A 21017-nucleotide genomic window follows, 5' to 3' on the forward strand; every position below is an offset into this window, starting at 1 on the left:
TCTATTCTGTTCTTCAGTAGTCAGGACACCCAAAAACTCCAGCAGCACTGTTAGGAGTGTCTAACAGAGTGGACACAAGGTATAAAAACTCCAGCAAGGCTGCTGTGTCTGATCCACTCGTACCAGCACAAAACACAATACCACATCATCGCCACATCAGTGTCACTGCAGCGCTGAAAATGAACCACCACCTGAATCATGCCTGCTCTGTGGGGGTTCCGGCCATTGAAGAACAGGTTGAAATGGTGCTAACAAAGTATGCAGAGCAACAGAGAGACTGTCATGTGGAGCTGTGCAAATAATTATTCACACCTGGTAAACCTCTATGTATTCATTCATTATCTGTAACCGCTTATCCAGTTCAGGGTCGTGGTGGGTCCAGAGCCTACCTGGAATCATTGGGCGCAAAGGCGGGAATACACCCTGGACGGGGTGCCAGTCCTTCACAGGGCAACACAGACACACATACATTCACGGACACTTTTTGAGTTGCCAATCCACCTACCAATGTGTGTTTTTGGACTGTGGGAGGAAACCGGAGCACCCGGAGGAAACCTACGCGTACACGGGGAGAACACACCAACTCCTCACTGACAGTCACCCGGAGCGGGAATCGAACCCACAACCTCCAGGTCCCTGGAGCTGTGTGAGTGCAACACTACCTGCTGCGCCACCGTGCCGCCCCAATGAAAGACCAATTAAAGAAAAAAAAAATTAAATGCCTAAATATGATGCATTCAGAAATTATATTTTCCAAAATGTATAAATGAACATTTAGATTTTTAGTTAAAGGGCCACATAATGTGTGATTTTCAAATAAATCTGTTTTATTGTATTATTATTTCGTGTCAGGCTTTAAGGGGTTAAGGTTGAGAACATAATTGTACCATATTCTATGATCAATTATAGATTTTAAATGTTTTTTTGTGTTGATTTCATGTCCCGTTTCATCTCCAGGAATTTTATTATGTTCTATTATTTTACACAGTTTTACAATGAAATATATCCCCCTTTCCTCCTGTAGAAGAGAAGGTAATGAACCTTTAGGGAGGACAACTGGACTTTAACACCACTGCTGTATCTTTAAAGATACACTGTTTGTAGCTTTAGTGACAATAATGTACCTCTACCATACATTTTTTTCTGAGAGTGTAGTTTATATCTGGGATGTCCTCTATTGTCCAGTAAATACGTTTCTCTTAATTCCCTGTTAATACAGCTGTGGATAAACATCTGTGTTCATTAAATAAAAAACAAGACACAGAAGATTGATTACTGCACAAAAATGCAGGTTTGCCTTTATTCTTCAAACACAATAAAAACTAAATAAGAATTATTCACATTTTCTATCAGTTTTGCCAAATAAAACAACAAAAAAACAAAAAATAATCCCTCAAAAAATAACCCAGAAAATAGAAATGAGCAGAAAATAAAACATTCCCAGAATCCTAAAATTTTCTTTACTTAAAAACACCTACAGTTATTCTTCTTTTCTCATAAATAGCGCAAACAAGTTCCACAAGAAGATCTGATGCAGACACAGGGAAGCGGAATAACCACTGTCCATTACACACCAGCTATCACTTCCTATTGAATTAATCATGAGCTTATCAGGTGAGTGAGTGAGTGAATCACGAGCCAGGTCCATGAGAGGCTTCCTGTCTTAAAATGGACACTGGTCAGTTATGAAGTGAAGAGTTCATCTACAGAATATGACCAGATCGAGGAGGACAGTTGATGTCTGTGAATGATGATTCTAAGCTCCATTTTACACCTGAAATTATGCAGAATAAGAGGAAAGCCAAATGGTCCTGCCACATATTCGGTTTCACGAAGGAAAGGATCACGTCAAATGCGGACGTGGCACTGTGTGGGATGATATAGTGAGAATATTCAGTTTTGTGAAATCATCACACAGCAGTACAATCTAAAGTAGACTCAGATGGGTTAAATGTGGAGGCATACTTTCATTGTGTGACATGCATTCGCAATTAAAATGATTAAAGGTGATCAAAGTGCACCCCAGCCATGGATGTTGAGGGAGGAGAAAGCAATATTCCTTCACCCCCCCCACACAAACCATTCAAGGGGCTTGAGATAATGACTTTGGTTGCAAGCCCACTTTCTTTAATTTTAAGCCACGACTGACCCCCACAGCAACTGCTAGTGTGCCAAGCACCGCAAGCAGCAAAAAAAGAGCCGAAGCAGATTTTAGTCTTGATTGGCTCACTAGTGCTGCCGTTTCACCAGTGATTAAAAACAACAGTGACTAATGTAGGTGTGTACGGCATGTGACATGATGCAGTGCATTTAAAGGGAAAGTTACAATGTCTTATGTTGAATGGAGGTCATACCATTGCCATACATGTTTAACTTGTGTTTTACTGTTGATGCAGATCTCATGTGCGTGTCCACACAGCTCTGAAAAAAAAAAAACAGGGGCTGCGAAAATGCTGCAGATTATTTATACACACCTTCCCAAAACGGTTTTATCAGTGTGTCTTAGAGTGATGTAAATATAGCATTATTTAACCTTAACTTAACCAAGCAAGTAATTAAGAACAGCTTTGTTTTTTTTACAATGGTAGCTTGGCAAAAGGCAGAAACTTAATTAAGCCATTAAAAATGAATCAACAATGAGCTCTAAAATACCTGATCAGCTCATGATTAATTAATCCTGAAGATACAGCATATAATAAAACCAGACACAGTGTGAGGAACAGTGACCTCTCCCACCTCACATCAGGGTTATTACTACATCCCAGTAACACCTCACAAGCTTGGAAACCTCTGTCCACACACTTCTAGAGGACACTGTTATTATCAGTATGGCAGAAAGATATAAAAGGAGTTTGCATCTTACAAAATAAACCTTTTGCTTTTCTGATTTATTTTTTACAAACTAATGACATGCTTCGACGAGGGTTTTTTGGTAATACGTACTACAGCTTAATAAATGCACGTGGCATTCAAAACAGCTTGAAATGCCTCTAAAAGCCTTTTCAATTGTTTTTTTTTAATATATGCAAAATAAGAATGTAAGACTTAATAAACTCAGTTTCAATGCATTATAACAAGGGTTGTTAACCTGGGGTCACAACGCGGTCCCAGTAACAGTGCTTCTACAAAATTACACTACACAAGTGTTGGAGGATGGAGGTGTTGTTTGCCACCACCCAATAATCACTCCTCACTAAACCCACTGTCTCCACCCATTTTTCTAGCAGCGAGAGACAGAACTCACAGAGGAACTAAACTGTAGGGGACGCTGCTGCATGCCCGCGGTACTCCATTAACACAGAATCTGCATCTGTTGCATTTAAGAAACCTGAACATATGTGTTTAAAAATATATGTTACAGCATTTATGATATGATGTGATAATGCATTATGAAACCTGAGATTATGAAGTCACGTACTTGTTTTACAGTGTTTTTTGAAAATAATTATTATATACTTGTATTTACAAACACCATTTCTAGAATATTTGTGACGCTGTGCAAATTGTGATTATTTATACCCTATATTTATTTGAAAATAATAACATTTCCAACACTGAATTTGATAAAATATTGTTGTTGGGGTTTTTTAATTGCTAACCCATTTTTTTATTTGATGCCAGCCACACATTCCAAAAAGCTGGAAAGGGGACATTTTTCTGTAGAGGAAATCTCTGTGTGGACTCAGAAACACATCCCAAGACCACTGTCTGTGAACACAGTTACTCATGAAAATGTGTCGAGTGGTCAGACAAATCAGAATTTAAAGTTATTTTTGGAAATCTTGGATGCCGAAGCCTCCATTCTAAAGAGTGACTGTCACATCTGTGAAGGCACCGATAATGCTCAATGATATACACAGGTTTTGGAGCAATATGCTGTCATCCAGACAAGGTCTATTTCGGGATGATTCTTGCTTATGATCAGTAAGACCAGGCCAGTTCATATTCTGCATGGATTACAAGACCATTGTCCCACAGTTAAAGAGAGTTGCTAAATTCTGTAAGATCTGACAGACTGAAAATATTTGCCACGTTTTGGAATAAACAATGCTATAACCAAGACCCGAACAATTGAGCAGCTGAAATCCTGTAACAAGCTAAAATTGGAAAACATTTCACTTTCAAAACTACAGCGACTGGTCTCCTCAGTTCCCAAACACAGAGTGTGTTTAAAGATAGAGGTGATGCAACATAGTGTTAACCTGTTCCACATTTTTTTATGAGTTCTGGCATCAATAAAAAAAAGTGCAAATATTTTTCAAAAAACAACAAACTTTCTAAGTTACAACATTTGAAATGTTATCTTTCTACTATTTTCAATATTTTTTTAAATTATTTAAACAATTAGCACGTAATGACATTCTGTTTTCATATACTTTTGCATGCGTCCCAACTTTTCTGAAAAGAGGGTTTGTTGTCAGGAGCTTATATTAGTCATTCTTGAAGCTTTACGAATACTGCATTCATTGGAAGTGTTACCAGTTTTGTGTGTCTTTTCTTTATTAAAATTGAATCCAGCAACAAAATGCATCAGTTTTTCCCTTTTTTCAAACTCATTTATTAATTTACCTTTTGCTTCTAACAGGTACTGGCAAGCTCCAAATTCAAAATCACATTGGAACTAATATAAAAACAACCAAAAAACCTTGGATTTATATACTCTAGGAGTAAATAATTATAATAATAATAATTATAATAATAATAAAATCACACAGAGTGTATTTACAGCTGGAAATCGCAGAGCTAAGAAAAGTCACTAAACGCAGTTCATAGCGGCGCCTTTGACCCTTCACGTTATACTTTTAAAACAGTTCAGTTTCTAAGGCAGTTCACTAGCAGAGAGAGAGAGACGCTATACAAGGGGGAGAGAGATAGAAAGTGTGTACTTGTGGAGAAATAAAGGAATGACCCACACTTTCTCTTTATGTCGCTTTTTCTCTGGATTATATTTTGGTTTTCTTTTGAACACTAAGTGCTTACAGAGCCTTTAACCTTCACCTCCTCGCTGTTACTCTCCTACTAATCTCCTCCACTAAATAAGATCCAGGTTAGAAAATAATAATGAGGAAAGTGAGTGGGGGTGTTAAACTGATTGCATTAAAAAGGGTGATTAAAGGATGTGTGTTTTACACACTGATGATCCAGAGGGTCTGAACATCTCTAGCTCTGGAGAAGAGACACTCCCCAAACCCGGGGGGAGGGACAGGTTTGGACATGGTAAAGGATTTCTGTGTGTTTTGGCCTGGATGGTGAGGCAGGAGACAGCCCGTCAGAGAAGAAGAGGAACTGCCTTGGTCCTGTGAAGCTGCAGTTAGACAGGGTGGTCTTAATCAGGTCAGATACAGGGCTTTATCCCTCTGCAGAGCACTGTGGGAGATAAACAGTTACAGGTCGGTGTTAAAGTGGCTGCCACAACATTAAAACATATGTTCAACAGACAGAATGGAGGAGAATGAGCTCAAGCATTTCTATCAGTGAAGGAGTGATTGAGTGAGTGTGTAAAACTGTGCACAGGTGTGTGTGTGTGTGTGTGTGTGTGTGTGTGTGAGAGAGAGAGAGAGAGAGAGAGAGAGAGAGGGAGAGTGTGAGTGACTGGGTGTGTGTGTGTGAAACTGTCCACTGGTATGTTTATGTGTGTGTGTGTGTGAGTGATTGGGTGAGTGTGTGGTGAGAGAGGGTGTGTGAGTTACTGGGTGAGTGTGTGAAATTGTCCACAGGTGTGTGTGGTGAGAGAGAGCGTGTGTTGCAAAGCAACTGATTCCTCATCTCAGGTGAGTCACACGCTATATCCAGGTCCCACCTGTTCCCACAGTAATCTGGGCTCCAGTCCAGACTCTGTCCAGGCCCGGTTCTGCAGCTAGAGCGATAGTCCAGGGACGGTCCAGCAGAGGAGACATTTATCAGACTCTGATACTCCACCTGGAGAGGAGGGAAACCCTGAGAAAACAAAGACAGCCGTAGTCTATTAACACAGCGAGAGGAGAGGGATTCACTCTCACAGGTCATTCACTATGAAAGAGTGTCACATGGAGTGGCTTAAAGTAGTAGTCACTGGATTAGGAACACCTGCCTTGTATCTACAATCACTGTCCATTTATCAGTTTACCATCATTTACCTTTGTTGTCTCTGTGTAACTAGTTTATGCTCCACAGTGTGGGTCCCCAACATGATTAAAACAGGTTGACTTCTGAGGCTCTGACACATCCAGGCCTCAACAAGAAGAATCAGTGGAGAAATGACAAGTTGCACCTTTAACAAGTTTCTGTATGTGAGTTAGACCAATCAGAATCAACCAGTCCCTTGTGGGTTGTGACATCACAAACACAAAGTCAGCAAAGGCCACAAATACATGTAGAAACACAAAAAATATCTCCTCTTGTCTGTGAGTGCGACCATGAAGCTTCAGATGGACATCTCTGCACTAGAGGAGGGGTGAAGGAGGGAGCGAACGAAAAAATAAATGAGTAAACGAGGCAGATATTCGGATTTAAAGAGTCCTTCTCTGTGTTCTGGCTGAGAGAGGGCGACGGAGAAAGGGAAGTTAATCTGGGCTGAAAGAGCGAGACAGCAGGTGGCTGAGCTGTTTTTCCTTTTCTCCTCCTCCTTCCCCCTCCAGAGATTCTACCTATTCATGAACCGTTCCTCAAATTCTTCTCCTTCACTCCGACACAAAGACTCCATCTGCCCTTTTGTGTCCCTCCCCTCCCCCTCCCCCTCCACTGGCTCCTGGAAAAAAAAATCAAACCGCCACCCGTTTTTGTTTGCGCTCCACAAATATGCAAAAATGAATCGTGGATTATTACTCCCCTTCGGATTTTAAAGCTCCACCATAAAGGAGGGATCTGTGAAACAGCTTTAAGACTATCCCCCAAACACTCCATCCACCCCCCCCCCCCTTCATCACCCCTTCCCCAAAACTGAGAGGGAGAAAGAAAGCCAAGTTTAAGTGCTCTAACTCCTGCGAAAGACTGGCGCAGCTCTGTGGTTAATCTGAAATTGGACTTCAGACAAATTCCCATTATAATCTGCATGAAATTACAGACCCCCCCAACCCCACCCAACCACACACACACACATCTTCACAACTCTGATCATCCACTGCAACAGCCCCAAGAAATTAAATCAACGATCTGCTCTTTCTCACAGAGCTTCTCCCAGAATTCTCAAGATGAGAAAAACTTCACAACAAAGGGCATTCATATTCAAATAGGAACTTTCAACCGGAAAAGATGAGTTTCTCGCTCAGGGATTAACAGCCTCAGCATCTCCAGCTGAGGACAGATGGGAGAGACACAGACATCCCACTGGAACACACTGGAACACAGTGCAACAGATTAACACACTGAAACACAGTGGAAGACATAACATGATACAGTACTGTAACATACTACACATTGTGCAGCCTGGTTACACAATACTGCCCTGTACTACACGGTACTGCACTACACTGTAACACACAGTACTGTACTGCACTGTAACAAATGGTACTGTACTGCAATGTAACACATAGTACTGTAATTCACTGTACTGCACTGTACCACCCAGTACTGCACTGTAATACACTAGACTGTAATTCACTGTACCTTACTGTACTACACTGTAACACACTGTGCTGTACTGCAATGTAACACATGGTACTGTAATTTACTGTACTACACTGTAACACCCAGTACTGCACTGTAATACACTAGACTGTAATTCACTGTTTCATACTGTACTACACTCTAACACACTGTACTGTACTGCACTATAACACATGGTACTGTAATTCACTGTACTGCACTGTAATACACTAGACTGTATTTCACTGTACCTTACTGTACTACACTGTAACACACTGTGCTGTACTGCAATGTAACACATGGTACTGTAATTTACTGTACTACACTGTAACACCCAGTACTGCACTGTAATACACTAGACTGTAATTCACTGTTTCATACTGTACTACACTGTAACACACTGTACTGTACTGCACTATAACACATGGTACTGTAATTCACTGTACTGCACTGTAACACCCAGTACTGCACTGTAATACACTAGACTGTAATTCACTGTACCTTACTGTACTACACTGTAACACACTGTGCTGTACTGCACTGTAACACATGGTACTGTACTGCACTGTAACACATGGTACTGTAATTCACTGTACTGCACTGCACTGTAATACCCAGTACTGCACTGTAATACACTACACTGTAATTCACTGTACCGTAGTGTACTGCACTGTAACACAGTACTGCACTTCACTGTAACACAAAGTACTGTAACACATTGTACTCCACTGCACTGTAACACGCAGAACTGCACTGAAATACACTGGACTGTAATTCACTGCACCTTACTGTACTGCACTGTAACACATGGAACTGTAATTCACTGTACTGTACTGCACTGTAACACTCTGTACGGTACAGCACTGTAACACACTGTACTGTACTGTAACACACTATACTGTACTGCAGTGTAACACACTGTACTGCACTGCACTGTAACACGCTGTACCATAACACCCTTTACTGCACTGTTAATCATTGTACAGCATTGCTACACTGTACTGCACTAACACACTGTAGTACTGTGCAAACCTATAGTGCAATGTTACACACTGTAATGTTGAATAGCAACACATTGTGCTGCAACTTAGTTTCAAATTTTAAGGCATTATCACACTACTGTACTGTTCAACACTGTACTGCACTCAAAACATTTAGTGCGCTGTAACACACTGTAAAACACAATGACACTGTAACACACACACACACACACACACACACACACTGAGTGCAGGTACACTGTAAAACTGCAATAACTAAAAAGTGAACTGAAGATTAAAGTTCACTGCATTCAGCACCTTGCTCTTTATGCAGCTAATCTCCATTTAAATCTTGATCTCTCCATCTCTCTCTCTCGTGACTTTAGCAATGGAGACAGAGCAAGAAAGCAAGAAAAAAGAGTTTGCTCAAAAAGGAGAAATAAAGAAAATGAGAGTATGGGAGAAAGACAAAGAAAATGGGAGGGAAATTCTTCTCTCTGCTTGTAGGCTTTAGTAGAATGCAATTTTATTTATTTCTTCTCTCAGAGATAAACACACGAGAGTGTGTGTAAGAGAGAAAGAGAGAGAAAGAGAGAGAGTGTGTGAGAGAAAGAGAGAGAGAGAGAGCTTGTCTTCCTCACTGATGTATTCATCAATCTCAATGTGGATTTTTTATTTTATTCTGTCTGGCTTTAAATCACATCCAGATCCTAATGCATGTGTTTATTACAGAGAGAAAATTGAAAGTGTGTGTGTGTGTGTATGTGTGATACCGAGGGTTTTTGGGCATCTGCCCCACATAAAGCTCTGTGGCAGATATTAATGGCTTCTCTCTGACCTCATTCTGCTGGAGAGAGAGAGGATGAAGGGCCGGAAATGATGAAAAATGAAATGGAGAAGCATCTGCTGTATAAACACAACCTGCACACACTTGTATACACAGCAGCAGCCTTATAGAATACACTGGATTTTAATCATTATCACTAAAAACAAGGCTGACACTGCATCCTTATTCACCAGCTTATAATTCAAATTTTCCATTCCACCTTAAATGGGATGGCATTCACATTTTGGTGCTTCCACTCCACCTTAAATTTAATGACAGACACATTCCAGGTGCCCCTGCTCCACAATAATCTAACGCTGACTGAGGGAGCTGGAAAGTCTTTGTGTTGCTTCTTTCTACACTCACTGTCCATTTGATCAGAAACTGTAGTCCATCTGTTGCTCTGCATACTTTGTTGGCCCCCTTTCACCTTGTTCTTTAATGCTCAGGACCTTTTGACTCTGGTCGTTTGGGGCGTTCCATCTGTGCAGTGGTCAGTACCAAACAACAGTGAACCAAGGAAGGACAACATATGACCAGCAACATGTCCTGGAGACTGACCAAAACATTAGGACAATCGCAGTTTGGCCCTCAGATCCTTACCTTGACTATTTCTCCTGACCCAACATCAACTTCAAAGACTCATTGTTCACTCACTACTGGTATACCCCCCACCACTCTCAACAGTGGGTGCTGTAATCAAATCTTCAGTGTCACTTACTTCACCTAGCTGTGGTTTTAATCTTGTGGCTGATGCTGGTATCATTGATGTGAGGAAAGTACTGACCTGTGACATTGAGGCTGAGTGCAGGGGCAGTGTGTGTCTGATCTGCTGTGGTTGTTGTTGCTGTTGCTGATGTTGTTGTTGGTGATGGAGGTTGAGGTTGAGGTTGAGGTGTGGATGTGGGTGCAGTGGAGGGCTGATCTGAAGGGGCGGAGTGGTTGCTGTGATGCTGCTGGACCTGGGTGGGCAGCCCCTCGCCAGGCCTGGGGGCAGAACTGGCTGCTGAGGGTACGAGGGGCAGTAAAGGCCTGGGTGGGAGTGACCCGCCCCAGAAAACACAGTCGGCTTCGGAGTGAACATCCCAGAAGTCTGAGACACCTTCATGTCAGTCTCACTGTAACTCTACACACACAAACACCACAATAAACACTAACATAAAATACACTCCTCACACAAGGACATGGTGGTTTTATGTTCATTTTTATAGAGACTATACACTGTAAACACAATGGGTGCCCATTAAATGTGACATATGAAAACATCCTCTGTTCAGTGCACATTCATGTTGAAGCCCACCAACCCACAGACTGAGAAACAAGACACCAGACAGTTTTCTGTGTGTTGCCTGAGTCAGAAAACATGCGATAAAACGAGTCGTTCTGATTCTGCTCTGCTTCTAAAGTCAAGTGTTGAGACTTTAGAATCGCGCCACACCCTCGGCTGAGTCTGCCCAATCACAGCGCTGGACCCACAGAGCGGAAAGACAAGGTTAAACGCAGCAAAACAGACACAATGAGCGGAGAGAAATAGAAATGGAGTAAAAACTGAGATAACGAACGAAGAAGAAAGAGAACCAAGCAAAAACAGCTATAAACCAGAGCTTCTGCACCTCGCTGCTCACTGCTGTGCTCTCAGGTCAGGGTGAACAGCGAGGGGCTCATTATCATTTAAAGGAACAGGCACTGAAAGCGGGCGTTCTGAACAGGGCTGTTGAGACAGGGGGAGCTTGTGAGGGCTTGTGAGGTTTAATTAAGAATCTATGTTCCACATTGGAGAAGAGGGGAATATAAAGTGCAATATAAGTGGTGTCTACAGACTTCCGAACACAGTGCGTGTTCATTTCCTACCGTCCGAGGTCTGCAAAATGCATGTCTGTCTGTGGGTCCTGCATGATCTGTGCAATAAATGGCGGACGGGATCAATTTCATCATGCCCGTGGTTATAGCGGCCAAACAGCCAATAACGCTGTGGGGCTTTAGCGGGTGGGTACATTCCTTGCTTTCTAGTGGTAGACTCAGTCCGTCAGATTATTGGCTACATGCACAGAGCAGGCGAGAAAACCATACCTGCAGGTGAACTGCAGAGAAAAGCACATAAATCTAAACTTTTTTTTAATATAACGCAACACAAAATGAATCAATCAATGCATCCTCTAATACTATCCTCTATAACGTATGCACGAAATATATACTTGTGTTTTTGGCCGGATTTTGTAGCAGAGATGAAGCCTTTGTACTCAGCAACATGCTGTTTATTCATAGCACTTCAAAAGTGTCCACGTAAAAGTCCTTAAAAGACTAATTATTGTTCTGAACCCCAAACCAAACCAGAACCAATGATGGAGTCTCTTAGTAAAGAAAATGGTTCTATATGGAACTGTGAACACTTGAAGAACTTTTTGCATGACTAAAGGCTTCTTTACATTCTGAAAGTATTCTTCAGATTGATGGAGAATGTGCTGTAGATGGTCCTATACAGCACCTGTTAGAAAAGGGCACCAGAAATATGGCTCCAAAAATGGTTCTTCTATTGTTACGTTGTCAAGCTTGTTCAGAAGACCCGTTTTAGGTGCTCTATAGAACCATCTGTAGCCCATTCTCCATCAATCTGAAGAACCCCTTCATGATGCAAAGGACCTTTAATCATGCAAAAGTTCAGGGTTCTATATAGAACCATTTTCTTTACTAAAGAACCCTTGCAGAACAATCATTTTTAATTGTGTAGTGAGTAATTGTGAGTGACATGTATAATTATTATATTATAATTACGTAATATTTTTTAGTATTATTAAGTATTTTAATTATTTACATAGATTATATACACATTTGACAGGTAGGTAGGCTTTATTTTCGCACATTTTCTCACTGTTAAATAGAATTGTCATATGGGTATTATTGTGTCAATTTAAAATGGCACAAACTTTAAATATTTTCATTATAAATTATGCTTTCATCAAACAAGTCCAGCACTGGTCCATTGGAAAAAAATAAATATATTTAATTAAGAGAAATGCACTTTTTACAGAGTAAATCCGGTTTAAATATGGTTAAATATGACATGATTTTATGGCATTCTGTGGGCGGGCATGGGCAGGATTGATGCTAGATTTTGTGGGAACCTGTGGTTGAGGAACGGGCAGGTACATGTATTAAAAGTCAAGCCCATGTAGACCCCTATGCCACAGATTCTAAAAGTTTCTGTCGTGCTGACCTCAGAGTAACAATGACAAAGGCTCTGTTCTCCCTGTTACAGCTCAGTGGAGCATCACAATAGTTTTTGTTAAGGTAAAAATACTAGGGTTAAATAAGGGAATAAATCTAAACAAAATACCTGAGAGACGAGAGATGCCCTGTAGGCAGCCAGCTGTTTCAAATATTCTTTCTTGGCAGTTTCTGTTTTCTTCTTGTACCCCTGTGAACAAATACAACAGAGAAAAGAAACTAATGAAGGAGAGTTACATTCACACAGCACTTTACAATGTTTAAGGGGGACTTCAGGGAACCGCCTTATCTCCATCAGTGTGCAACCTCCCCTGGATGATGCTCCGTCAGCTGATCTGCTCCGGTCCCCTCATTACACACAGCAATTAGGTAGTGAGGAGATGAGAGGGAGTGGCAGAATAGGTCGGACATGTGGGTTACACCTCCAACTCTATTAACAGGAACTGCCCCAGCATATTTATTGCCCTCAAAGAGGACCCCGGTTTTACGTCTCCTTTGAAGGACTGAGCTGTTTATTCAGTGTCCCTGTCAGTGCACACAGACCACAGGGACAGCGCCCCTACTGGCCACAACAACACACCTAGCACCACCCAAACTTTCCGTGGAGGGGTCTCCATCCAAAAACTGGCTTTAGCTTATATGGATTTGCATGTGGCACCTGTGAGCAATGTCCTCCTCATGTTCTTCATGATGAAAGACTTTATTTTCCTGAAACCTAATGGTGCTCCATTTAGGAGCTGAGTATTTTGTGGTTGTTGAGGTTTAAGTAAGTGCACTAGACTAGCAGCCTTCAGCACTGAGTTTATGGTCCCTCAGTGTTTCCCCTTTTAGCGTCATACATGTAATTATTTGCCCATCAATGCATCACCGTGGTTATTGCTTTCGCTGAGAGAAAGCGACTGAAAGCACAGACACAATGTTCTCTTCATCAGGTAAACATCCCTCACTCCGCTCACACCAGGCTGAAAAAAAAACAGCTCTGAAACTAAACCACACAGAAAAACATAGTCGTCCTGGAGAAGGAGATGGAGAGAGCAATGAACCAAACACACAACAAAGGCTTGAAAGGAGCTTTATATAAAAATTATTAATTGCACTATTTGTTGCGATTAATCACAATTAATCGTATTGCCCATTTTTATGAGTGAAGCTTTCAATAAAGGATATTTAATGTAAAATAGAAAAAATCCATGTAAGACCAGCACAATGGAATTATATTTATATTAGTTGTGTCTATTAATTTAAAAATGTCATCATAACAATAAAGTTAAAATGTTAGCCCTGCCTTGTATATTTGTTAGGGAGATAAATGGCAAGAGGAAAACATTCTCTTTTATTTTATTTTAATATCTCAGTGTAGTCTCTTAATTTGCTCAGTAACAACTTCAGGAAGAGCTTTAGCATGGGACACAAAAGCTTTAATAGAAAAAATGAATGCTAGTGTCTCAAATGGCTCATGACTCAAGCATGGAAACGTGTGTGTGTGTGAGTGTGTGTTTGTGTCGTACATTATTTAATACATATTTTAGCATAAACCGAATGTAATGTAGCTTCTGAACTCAACAGCAGTGATGATGTGTTTACAACGCTACATAAAACCGCTAATACCTCACTTGTCTCTTATGATACTAGTATATTATGGGAGGAAGTTGAGGCCAAATCTGGAAAATGATTAATTATCATAAAACTTTAAGTACCACCTTAAAATAAAACTATAGTTATAAATGTTTGCAAATTGAATACATAGTTATTAAGTTCTAAACAGTGTAAACGTCAATAGAAATCGTTTATTTAAAAAAGGAGCTCTGATGGTGGATAATTCATTAAAGGGGTAAACATATAAATGATTATAAATGACTTTTAACATATTAACAACATAATTAATAACTGTAAATAAAGAGGTTTTAAACCATTTATAAACCTTTATAAGTGCAGTCTTTTTCTAAAGTGCTACCAAAAATTCCCATGTGCATTAATGCATTAATTTTGACAGCACTAGTTATTATACAAAGATTTAGAAAGTAAAGGTCAAGGTCCAATCATAAACACAGCCCATATAAATATTATTGACTTTACCACCTGTGTAACTGACCATGTTTAAAGAGGGTTTATGCTTCATTTAAATCCTAGCAGAACTCGCCTGACGAATAATCAAAAAGAAGAAAGAAAGCATTTGATCCTATTGTATGTATTCCAAAATATTAAAGCTGTTACAGACTGTGCCTTTTTGTTCAACTTGTCCAACGTTGACACTATAAAAATATACTGAAGCAAGCACTGGACCAAAACAAAACATGTCATCCGGTGTGTAATGGAATTTACATGGTAACTCCGCTTTACTGACACAGTGAAGCTTTTGCTGCTTTTGTTAATTGGCTGCTCATTGATTTGTGTTTAGTGCTAAAGGGGCTTAAAGCCATTTAAATACTGTATTTGGACATGTGTAAATGCACAGAGTAACTGCACACACAGTTGAACCAAAAGGTCATCTTTGTGCAGAAAAAATCATTGATTGTGCACTAGGGGCGCACAGATGAGCAAAAGCTGAGAACCCATCTCCACACAGTGAGTACTGAGCCCTGAATTTAATTACATCTTTCCCACATTAAATGAAGACCTGACTTCTGTGTGTTATTCTTTTAATTAAAATTAGCACTGAACTTCGAACAAAAGTTTTTATCTCCATTTTTTGTTTTCTGATGAATGGATTTGATTTGAAAACACAATGATTTCCTGAGGAACAGACCAATATAAATGGTCCACAGCTGGTTGCATTAACCTACACTGAAAGGTGAGAGTGATTTAAGCATCTCCTGTAAAACAGACTTTTCTAGAAATACGAGGTTTTGCCCATACAGTGATGAAATTATATGCGCATTTGTTTTAAATCAATCCAGAACATGACTTTTAGTTCAGTTCAGCTGCTGCTGAAAGAACTAAAACGAAACTAATCCAAAAACGGAGACTGAGAGCACCCAGACAACCACACCCCTTCACCCACATCTTCCCAGGGGTTTTCTTTATGTTGGTTTTGTGGAGAAACAAAACACAATGTTTAAGACAGTTTTAAGAGCTGTTATCACACTGCATACATCAGAGGGCTGATTTTACACCACAGTATTTCTCTTTGACTAAGTGCACGGAAATTAAAGTGTGGCTGCTGTCGATGTCAAAACAAAACTAATCCTGAGGCACGTGAGGAAAAGGAAAGCAAAGAAATCAAATGTGGCTCTTCTGCAGAATGAAGCATAATTTCACACACAACGCCCCATTTACTACACCTCCTCCACCCCATCCCCACTGCTCCACCTCCTCCACCCTATCCCCACTGCTCCACCTCCTCCACCCCATCCCCACTGATCCACCTCCTCCACTCCATCCTCACTGCTCCACCTTGTCCACCCCATCCCCACGGCTCCACCTCCTCCAACCCATCCCCGCTGCTTCACCTCCTCCACCCCATCCCCACTGCTCCACCTCCTCCACCCCATCCCCACTGATCCACCTCCTCCACTCCATTGTCACCGCTCCACCTCGTCCACCCCATTCCCACTGCTCCACCTCCTCCATCCCATCCCAACTGCTCCACCTTCTCCACCCCATCCCCACTGCTCCACCTCCTCCAGTCCATCCCCACTGCTCCATCTCCTCCACCCATCCCCACTGATCTACCTTGTCCACCCCATCCCCACTGCTCCACCTTGTCCAGCCCATCCCCACTGCTCCACCTCCTCCATCCCATCCCCACTGCTCCACCTCCTCCACCCCATCCCCACTGCTCCACCTCCTCCACCCCATCCCCACTGCTCCACCTCCTCCACCCCATCCCCACTGATCCACCTCTTCCACTCCATCCTCACTGCTCCACCTTGTCCACCCCATCCCCACGGCTCCACCTCCTCCAACCCATCCCCACTGCTCCACCTTCTCCACCCCATCCCCACTGCTCCACCTCCTCCACCCCATCCCCACTGATCCACCTCCTCCACTCCATCCTCACTGCTCCACCTTGTCCATCCCATCCCCACGGCTCCACCTCCTCCAACCCATCCCCACTGCTCCATCTCCTCCACCCATCCCCACTGATCTACCTTGTCCACCCCATCCCCACTGCTCCACCTTGTCCACCCCATCCCCACTGCTCCACCTCCTCCATCCCATCCCCACTGCTCCACCTCCTCCACCCCATCCCCACTGCTCCACCTCCTCCACCCCATCCCCACTGCTCCACCTCCTCCACCCCATCCCCACTGATCCACCTCTTCCACTCCATCCTCACTGCTCCACCTTGTCCACCCCATCCCCACGGCTCCACCTCCTCCAACCCATCCCCACTGCTCCACCTTGTCCACCCCATCCCCACTGCTCCACCTCCTCCACCCCATCCCCACTGATCCACCTCCTCCACTCCATCCTCATTGCTCCACCTTGTCCACCCCATCCCCACGGCTCCACCTCCTCCAACCCATCCCCACTGCTTCACCTCCTCCACCCCATCCCCACTGCTCCACCTCCTCCACCCCATCCCCACTGCTCCACCTCCTCCACTCCATCGTCACCGCTCCACCTCGTCCACCCCATCCCCACTGCTCCACCTCCTCCATCCCATCCCCACTGCTCCACCTTCTCCACCCCATCCCCACTGCTCCACCTCCTCCAGTCCATCCCCACTGCTCCATCTCCTCCACCCATCCCCACTGATCTACCTTGTCCACCCCATCCCCACTGCTCCACCTCCTCCATCCCATCCCCACTGCTCCACCTCCTCCACCCCATCCCCACTGCTCCACCTCCTCCACTCCATCCCCACTGCTTCACCTCCTCCACCCCATCCCCACTGAACCACCTCCTCCAACCCATCTCAGCTGCTCCTCCTCCTCCACACTATCCACACTGTTCCACCTCCTCCACTCCATCCCCACTGCTCCACCTCCTCCACCCCATCTCCTCTGCTCCACCTTCTCCACTCCATCCCCACTGCTCCACCTCCTACACTCCATCCCCACTGCTCTGTCTTCTCTGCTCAGCAACACTCCATCTCCACTGAAATTTGCAAATTGCTGAATTTTATTTCTTATACTAAATTATATATCTTACTAATTTAATTAGTGAAAATATATATTTTTTGTAATTATTTATTTTGCTTAAGTAATAATAACTTTAAATAATACGTGATTATTTTACCTTTACATGAGTATTTATTTATTAATTTATTTCCTGTATATTTATGTTACTTGAAAGTTTTTATAGATTCAAGACCCTCATGCTTTACTCAGCAGGGACTCTCCCTCAGGTCTTGAAGGTTTAACTAAACTTTTTAAGGGGAGACTGACAGATGTTTGGCTTTTGCACCTTTTGCTGATAACAGTCTGAATGTTCCTTGTCGTCTTTGGCAAGGAGAAGTCAAGGAAATGTTTTCTTGATAACAAGCTGAAACATTAACATATCTGACCACAGCATGTGTCCACAGTCTCTCTGACCCTCTGAGCTGAGCTGGGGAGCAGAAAACTTGGCTTTATTTTTGTATGAAGCTGATAGACGATGTTCTCTGATGTGGAGGTGGACTGTTTTCAGTGATAGTGGTTTTCTGAAGTTCTCTTGAGCCCATGTTTCTATATTATCACAGTAGCATGATGTTTCTTCTGCAGAGCTGTCTGAGGGCTGGATGGTCAGTTTCATTGTAGGACACCGACTGACATTTCTCCAGAGATTTATCCAGAATGTTCAACGGCATTATGGACAGTAGATGGTGAAAGATCTAAACTCTTTGGTGGATGATACTTTTATCCCTGTAATTGATTAGACCCCACAGTGTGTGTATGTGTGTGTGTGTGTGTGTTTAAGAGAGAGAAGTTGTAGGTGGTGTCATACTTGTTTCTGTTCCTCTCCAAGGCCATCCCACATGGACGCCACAATCTTAGACACCTCCCCAAAGGTGGCGTTGGGGTTCTGGCCTTTGATGGCTGCCTGAGTGTCTCTGAAGAACAGGGCGTAGGCCGAGACGGGTTTCTGTGGCTCGTTTGGGTCTTTCTTTTTCTTCTTCTTTGGAGTCTTGGGTTTTTTGGCCATGTCTGAGGCGGCTCGCTTCTCTGCTCCGCTCTGAAAAAAATAAAAAATAAAAAATATACGCACAGTCATTATACAGCAAACAATACACTCAGAACCAGCCACTTCATTACAAAAAAAATTATGTCCCACCCACATTACTCACTGCCCAATGAACATGCTTCCCTCAGATAAATTATACATCACGTTAAGATAATAAAATATACTCCAATCCCTGTTTCCTGTTGACTACAGAATTACAGTCAAAGTGAAGTTAATTACTGATAAAGAGGTTACAGAAAATGTATGAATGAGAAAACGAATAAATGAATGAATGAATGGTCAAACTGAACTGAACTGAACTGAATTTTGTCAGGAGCGAGGGGCGGATTGAAGGAGGCGGACGCACTCGCTAAAACACAGTATATTTAATAAAGGATGTAACAACACAACGAGACTAAAACAGAACGAAAACAAACGGAGCAAAGCAAGCTAAATAAAACACGGTGAACTAGACAGGGTAAGCGTGACAGACGGACAAACAGCGAAAACAACGATAAAGGAAAAGAGACGGGGAAAAGCTGAGGAGACAGACGGACAGACAAGAAAACACGACCGACATGAGAAAGGTGAACCAACGTGACTGAACAAAGGTGAAATGAGAAATGTACGACCAACAGGACGTGACACAATAGGGCTTAAATACATACACAAACGAGACACACCTGGACAGATAACAAGGACGGGTTAACAGATGATAGACGAGGAGGCGGGACAAAGGCGGAGACTAGAACATAAACAAAACATAGCCATGTGCTAAAAGCACATGGCCGGGGACAACAGACATGACGAGACGAAGGCGTGACAGATGCCCCCCCCAAGAACGCGCAACTCCCGGGCGCGTACTCCTAAACCCCCCAGGATCTGGCGCAGGAGAGGGCACGAAAAACAAGACAGGACAACAAACCAACAGGAGACAGGACTCAGGACAGGACGGGAACCGACACAGGAGCTGGGGACACGACAGGACCGAATATATGAGACGGGACATGGGACATGACAGGAGACTGACAAAGGGGGGCAACAAGAGACGAGAACGGACTGGACAGGACAGGAGTTGACACATGGGAATTGACGGGAGACTGGACTGGAGACAAGACAGGGGACTGAACATGGGACGGATACGGAGACTTGACATGACTAACAGGGGACTGAACATGAGACCGGACAAAGGGTTGAAACGGGGACTGGACATGACTCACAGGAGACTGGACTTGGGCAGGTGACAGGACAGGGGACTGGAATGGAGACAGGACAGAGGGTTGAAACGGTGACTGGACAGGTGACGAGACTTGAGACTGGACAGGGGTTTGAAACATAGACTGGACAGGGCTGACAGGGGACTGGACAGGGCTGACAGGGGACTGGACAGGGCTCACAGGGGACTGGACAGGGCTCACAGGGGACTGGACAGGGCTCACAGGGGACTGGACAGGGCTCACAGGGGACTGGACTGGACTAGGTAGGGGAACAGGGACCAAGACATTCAGGTGGACAGACACGAACACAGTGACAGGGACCGGGACAGACACAAAGGCAGACACGGGTACAGGGACAAGAACAGAGATGGGAACCAGGACAGGGACAGACAAGGGAACCAAAATAACAGGGCGGTGCCCAGGACTGGCTAATGTCTGTGTGGCAGTCTGAGGAACCAGCCTGGGCACAGTTCTGGGGATCGGCCCTGAAGTCCTTCGGGCCGTCCTACGGACATGGACAGGAGAGGCCGTAGCCACAGTCACGGGGACAGGAGAGGCCGTAGCCACAGTCACGGGGACAGGAGCGGCGGGCGCCGCTGTAGTCACGGACACAGGAGCGGCGGGCGCCGCCGCCGTCACGGACACAGGAGCGGCGGGTGCCGCCATCACGGACACTGGAGCGGCGGGTGCCGCCATCACGGGGACTGGAGCGGCGGGTGCCGCCATCACGGGGACTGGAGCGGCGGGTGCCGCCATCACGGGGACTGGAGCGGCGGGTGCCGCCATCACGGGGACTGGAGCGGCGGGTGCCGCCATCACCGAGACAGGAGCGGCGGGTGCCGCCATCACCGAGACAGGAGCGGCGGGTGCCGCCATCACCGAGACAGGAGCGGCGGGTGCCGCCATCACCGAGACAGGAGCGGCGGGTGCCGCCATCACCGAGACAGGAGCGGCGGGTGCCGCCATCACCGAGACAGGAAGCCCTGCGACGTCGTCCACGGAGGCAGGGGAACCTCCGACGTCGTCCACGGAGGCAGGGGGGCCTGCGACGACGTCCAAGGAGGCAGGGGGGCCTGCGACGACGTCCAAGGAGGCAGGAGACAGTGCGACGACGTCCAC

The 21017-nt window shown here is 44.0% G+C and overlaps 1 protein-coding gene across 1 annotated transcript in view; it reads right to left on the reverse strand.

Moving 5' to 3' along the window:
- Nucleotides 1–4721: 4721 nt before the first annotated feature.
- tox (thymocyte selection-associated high mobility group box) overlaps nt 4722–21017 on the reverse strand; it is a 78726-nt gene continuing 62430 nt past the window's right edge. The window contains exons 6-10 of the mRNA XM_066662335.1: nt 18466–18693; nt 12704–12784; nt 10157–10495; nt 5801–5937; nt 4722–5367 (exon numbers count right to left, since the gene is read on the reverse strand). Coding sequence (XP_066518432.1) covers nt 5331–5367; nt 5801–5937; nt 10157–10495; nt 12704–12784; nt 18466–18693 — 822 coding nt within the window. The 3' untranslated portion in view covers nt 4722–5330. The remainder of the gene's footprint in view (nt 5368–5800; nt 5938–10156; nt 10496–12703; nt 12785–18465; nt 18694–21017) is intronic.

This window comes from Hoplias malabaricus, chromosome 1, assembly GCF_029633855.1.
Source record: "Hoplias malabaricus isolate fHopMal1 chromosome 1, fHopMal1.hap1, whole genome shotgun sequence".
Taxonomy (NCBI): domain Eukaryota; kingdom Metazoa; phylum Chordata; class Actinopteri; order Characiformes; family Erythrinidae; genus Hoplias; species Hoplias malabaricus.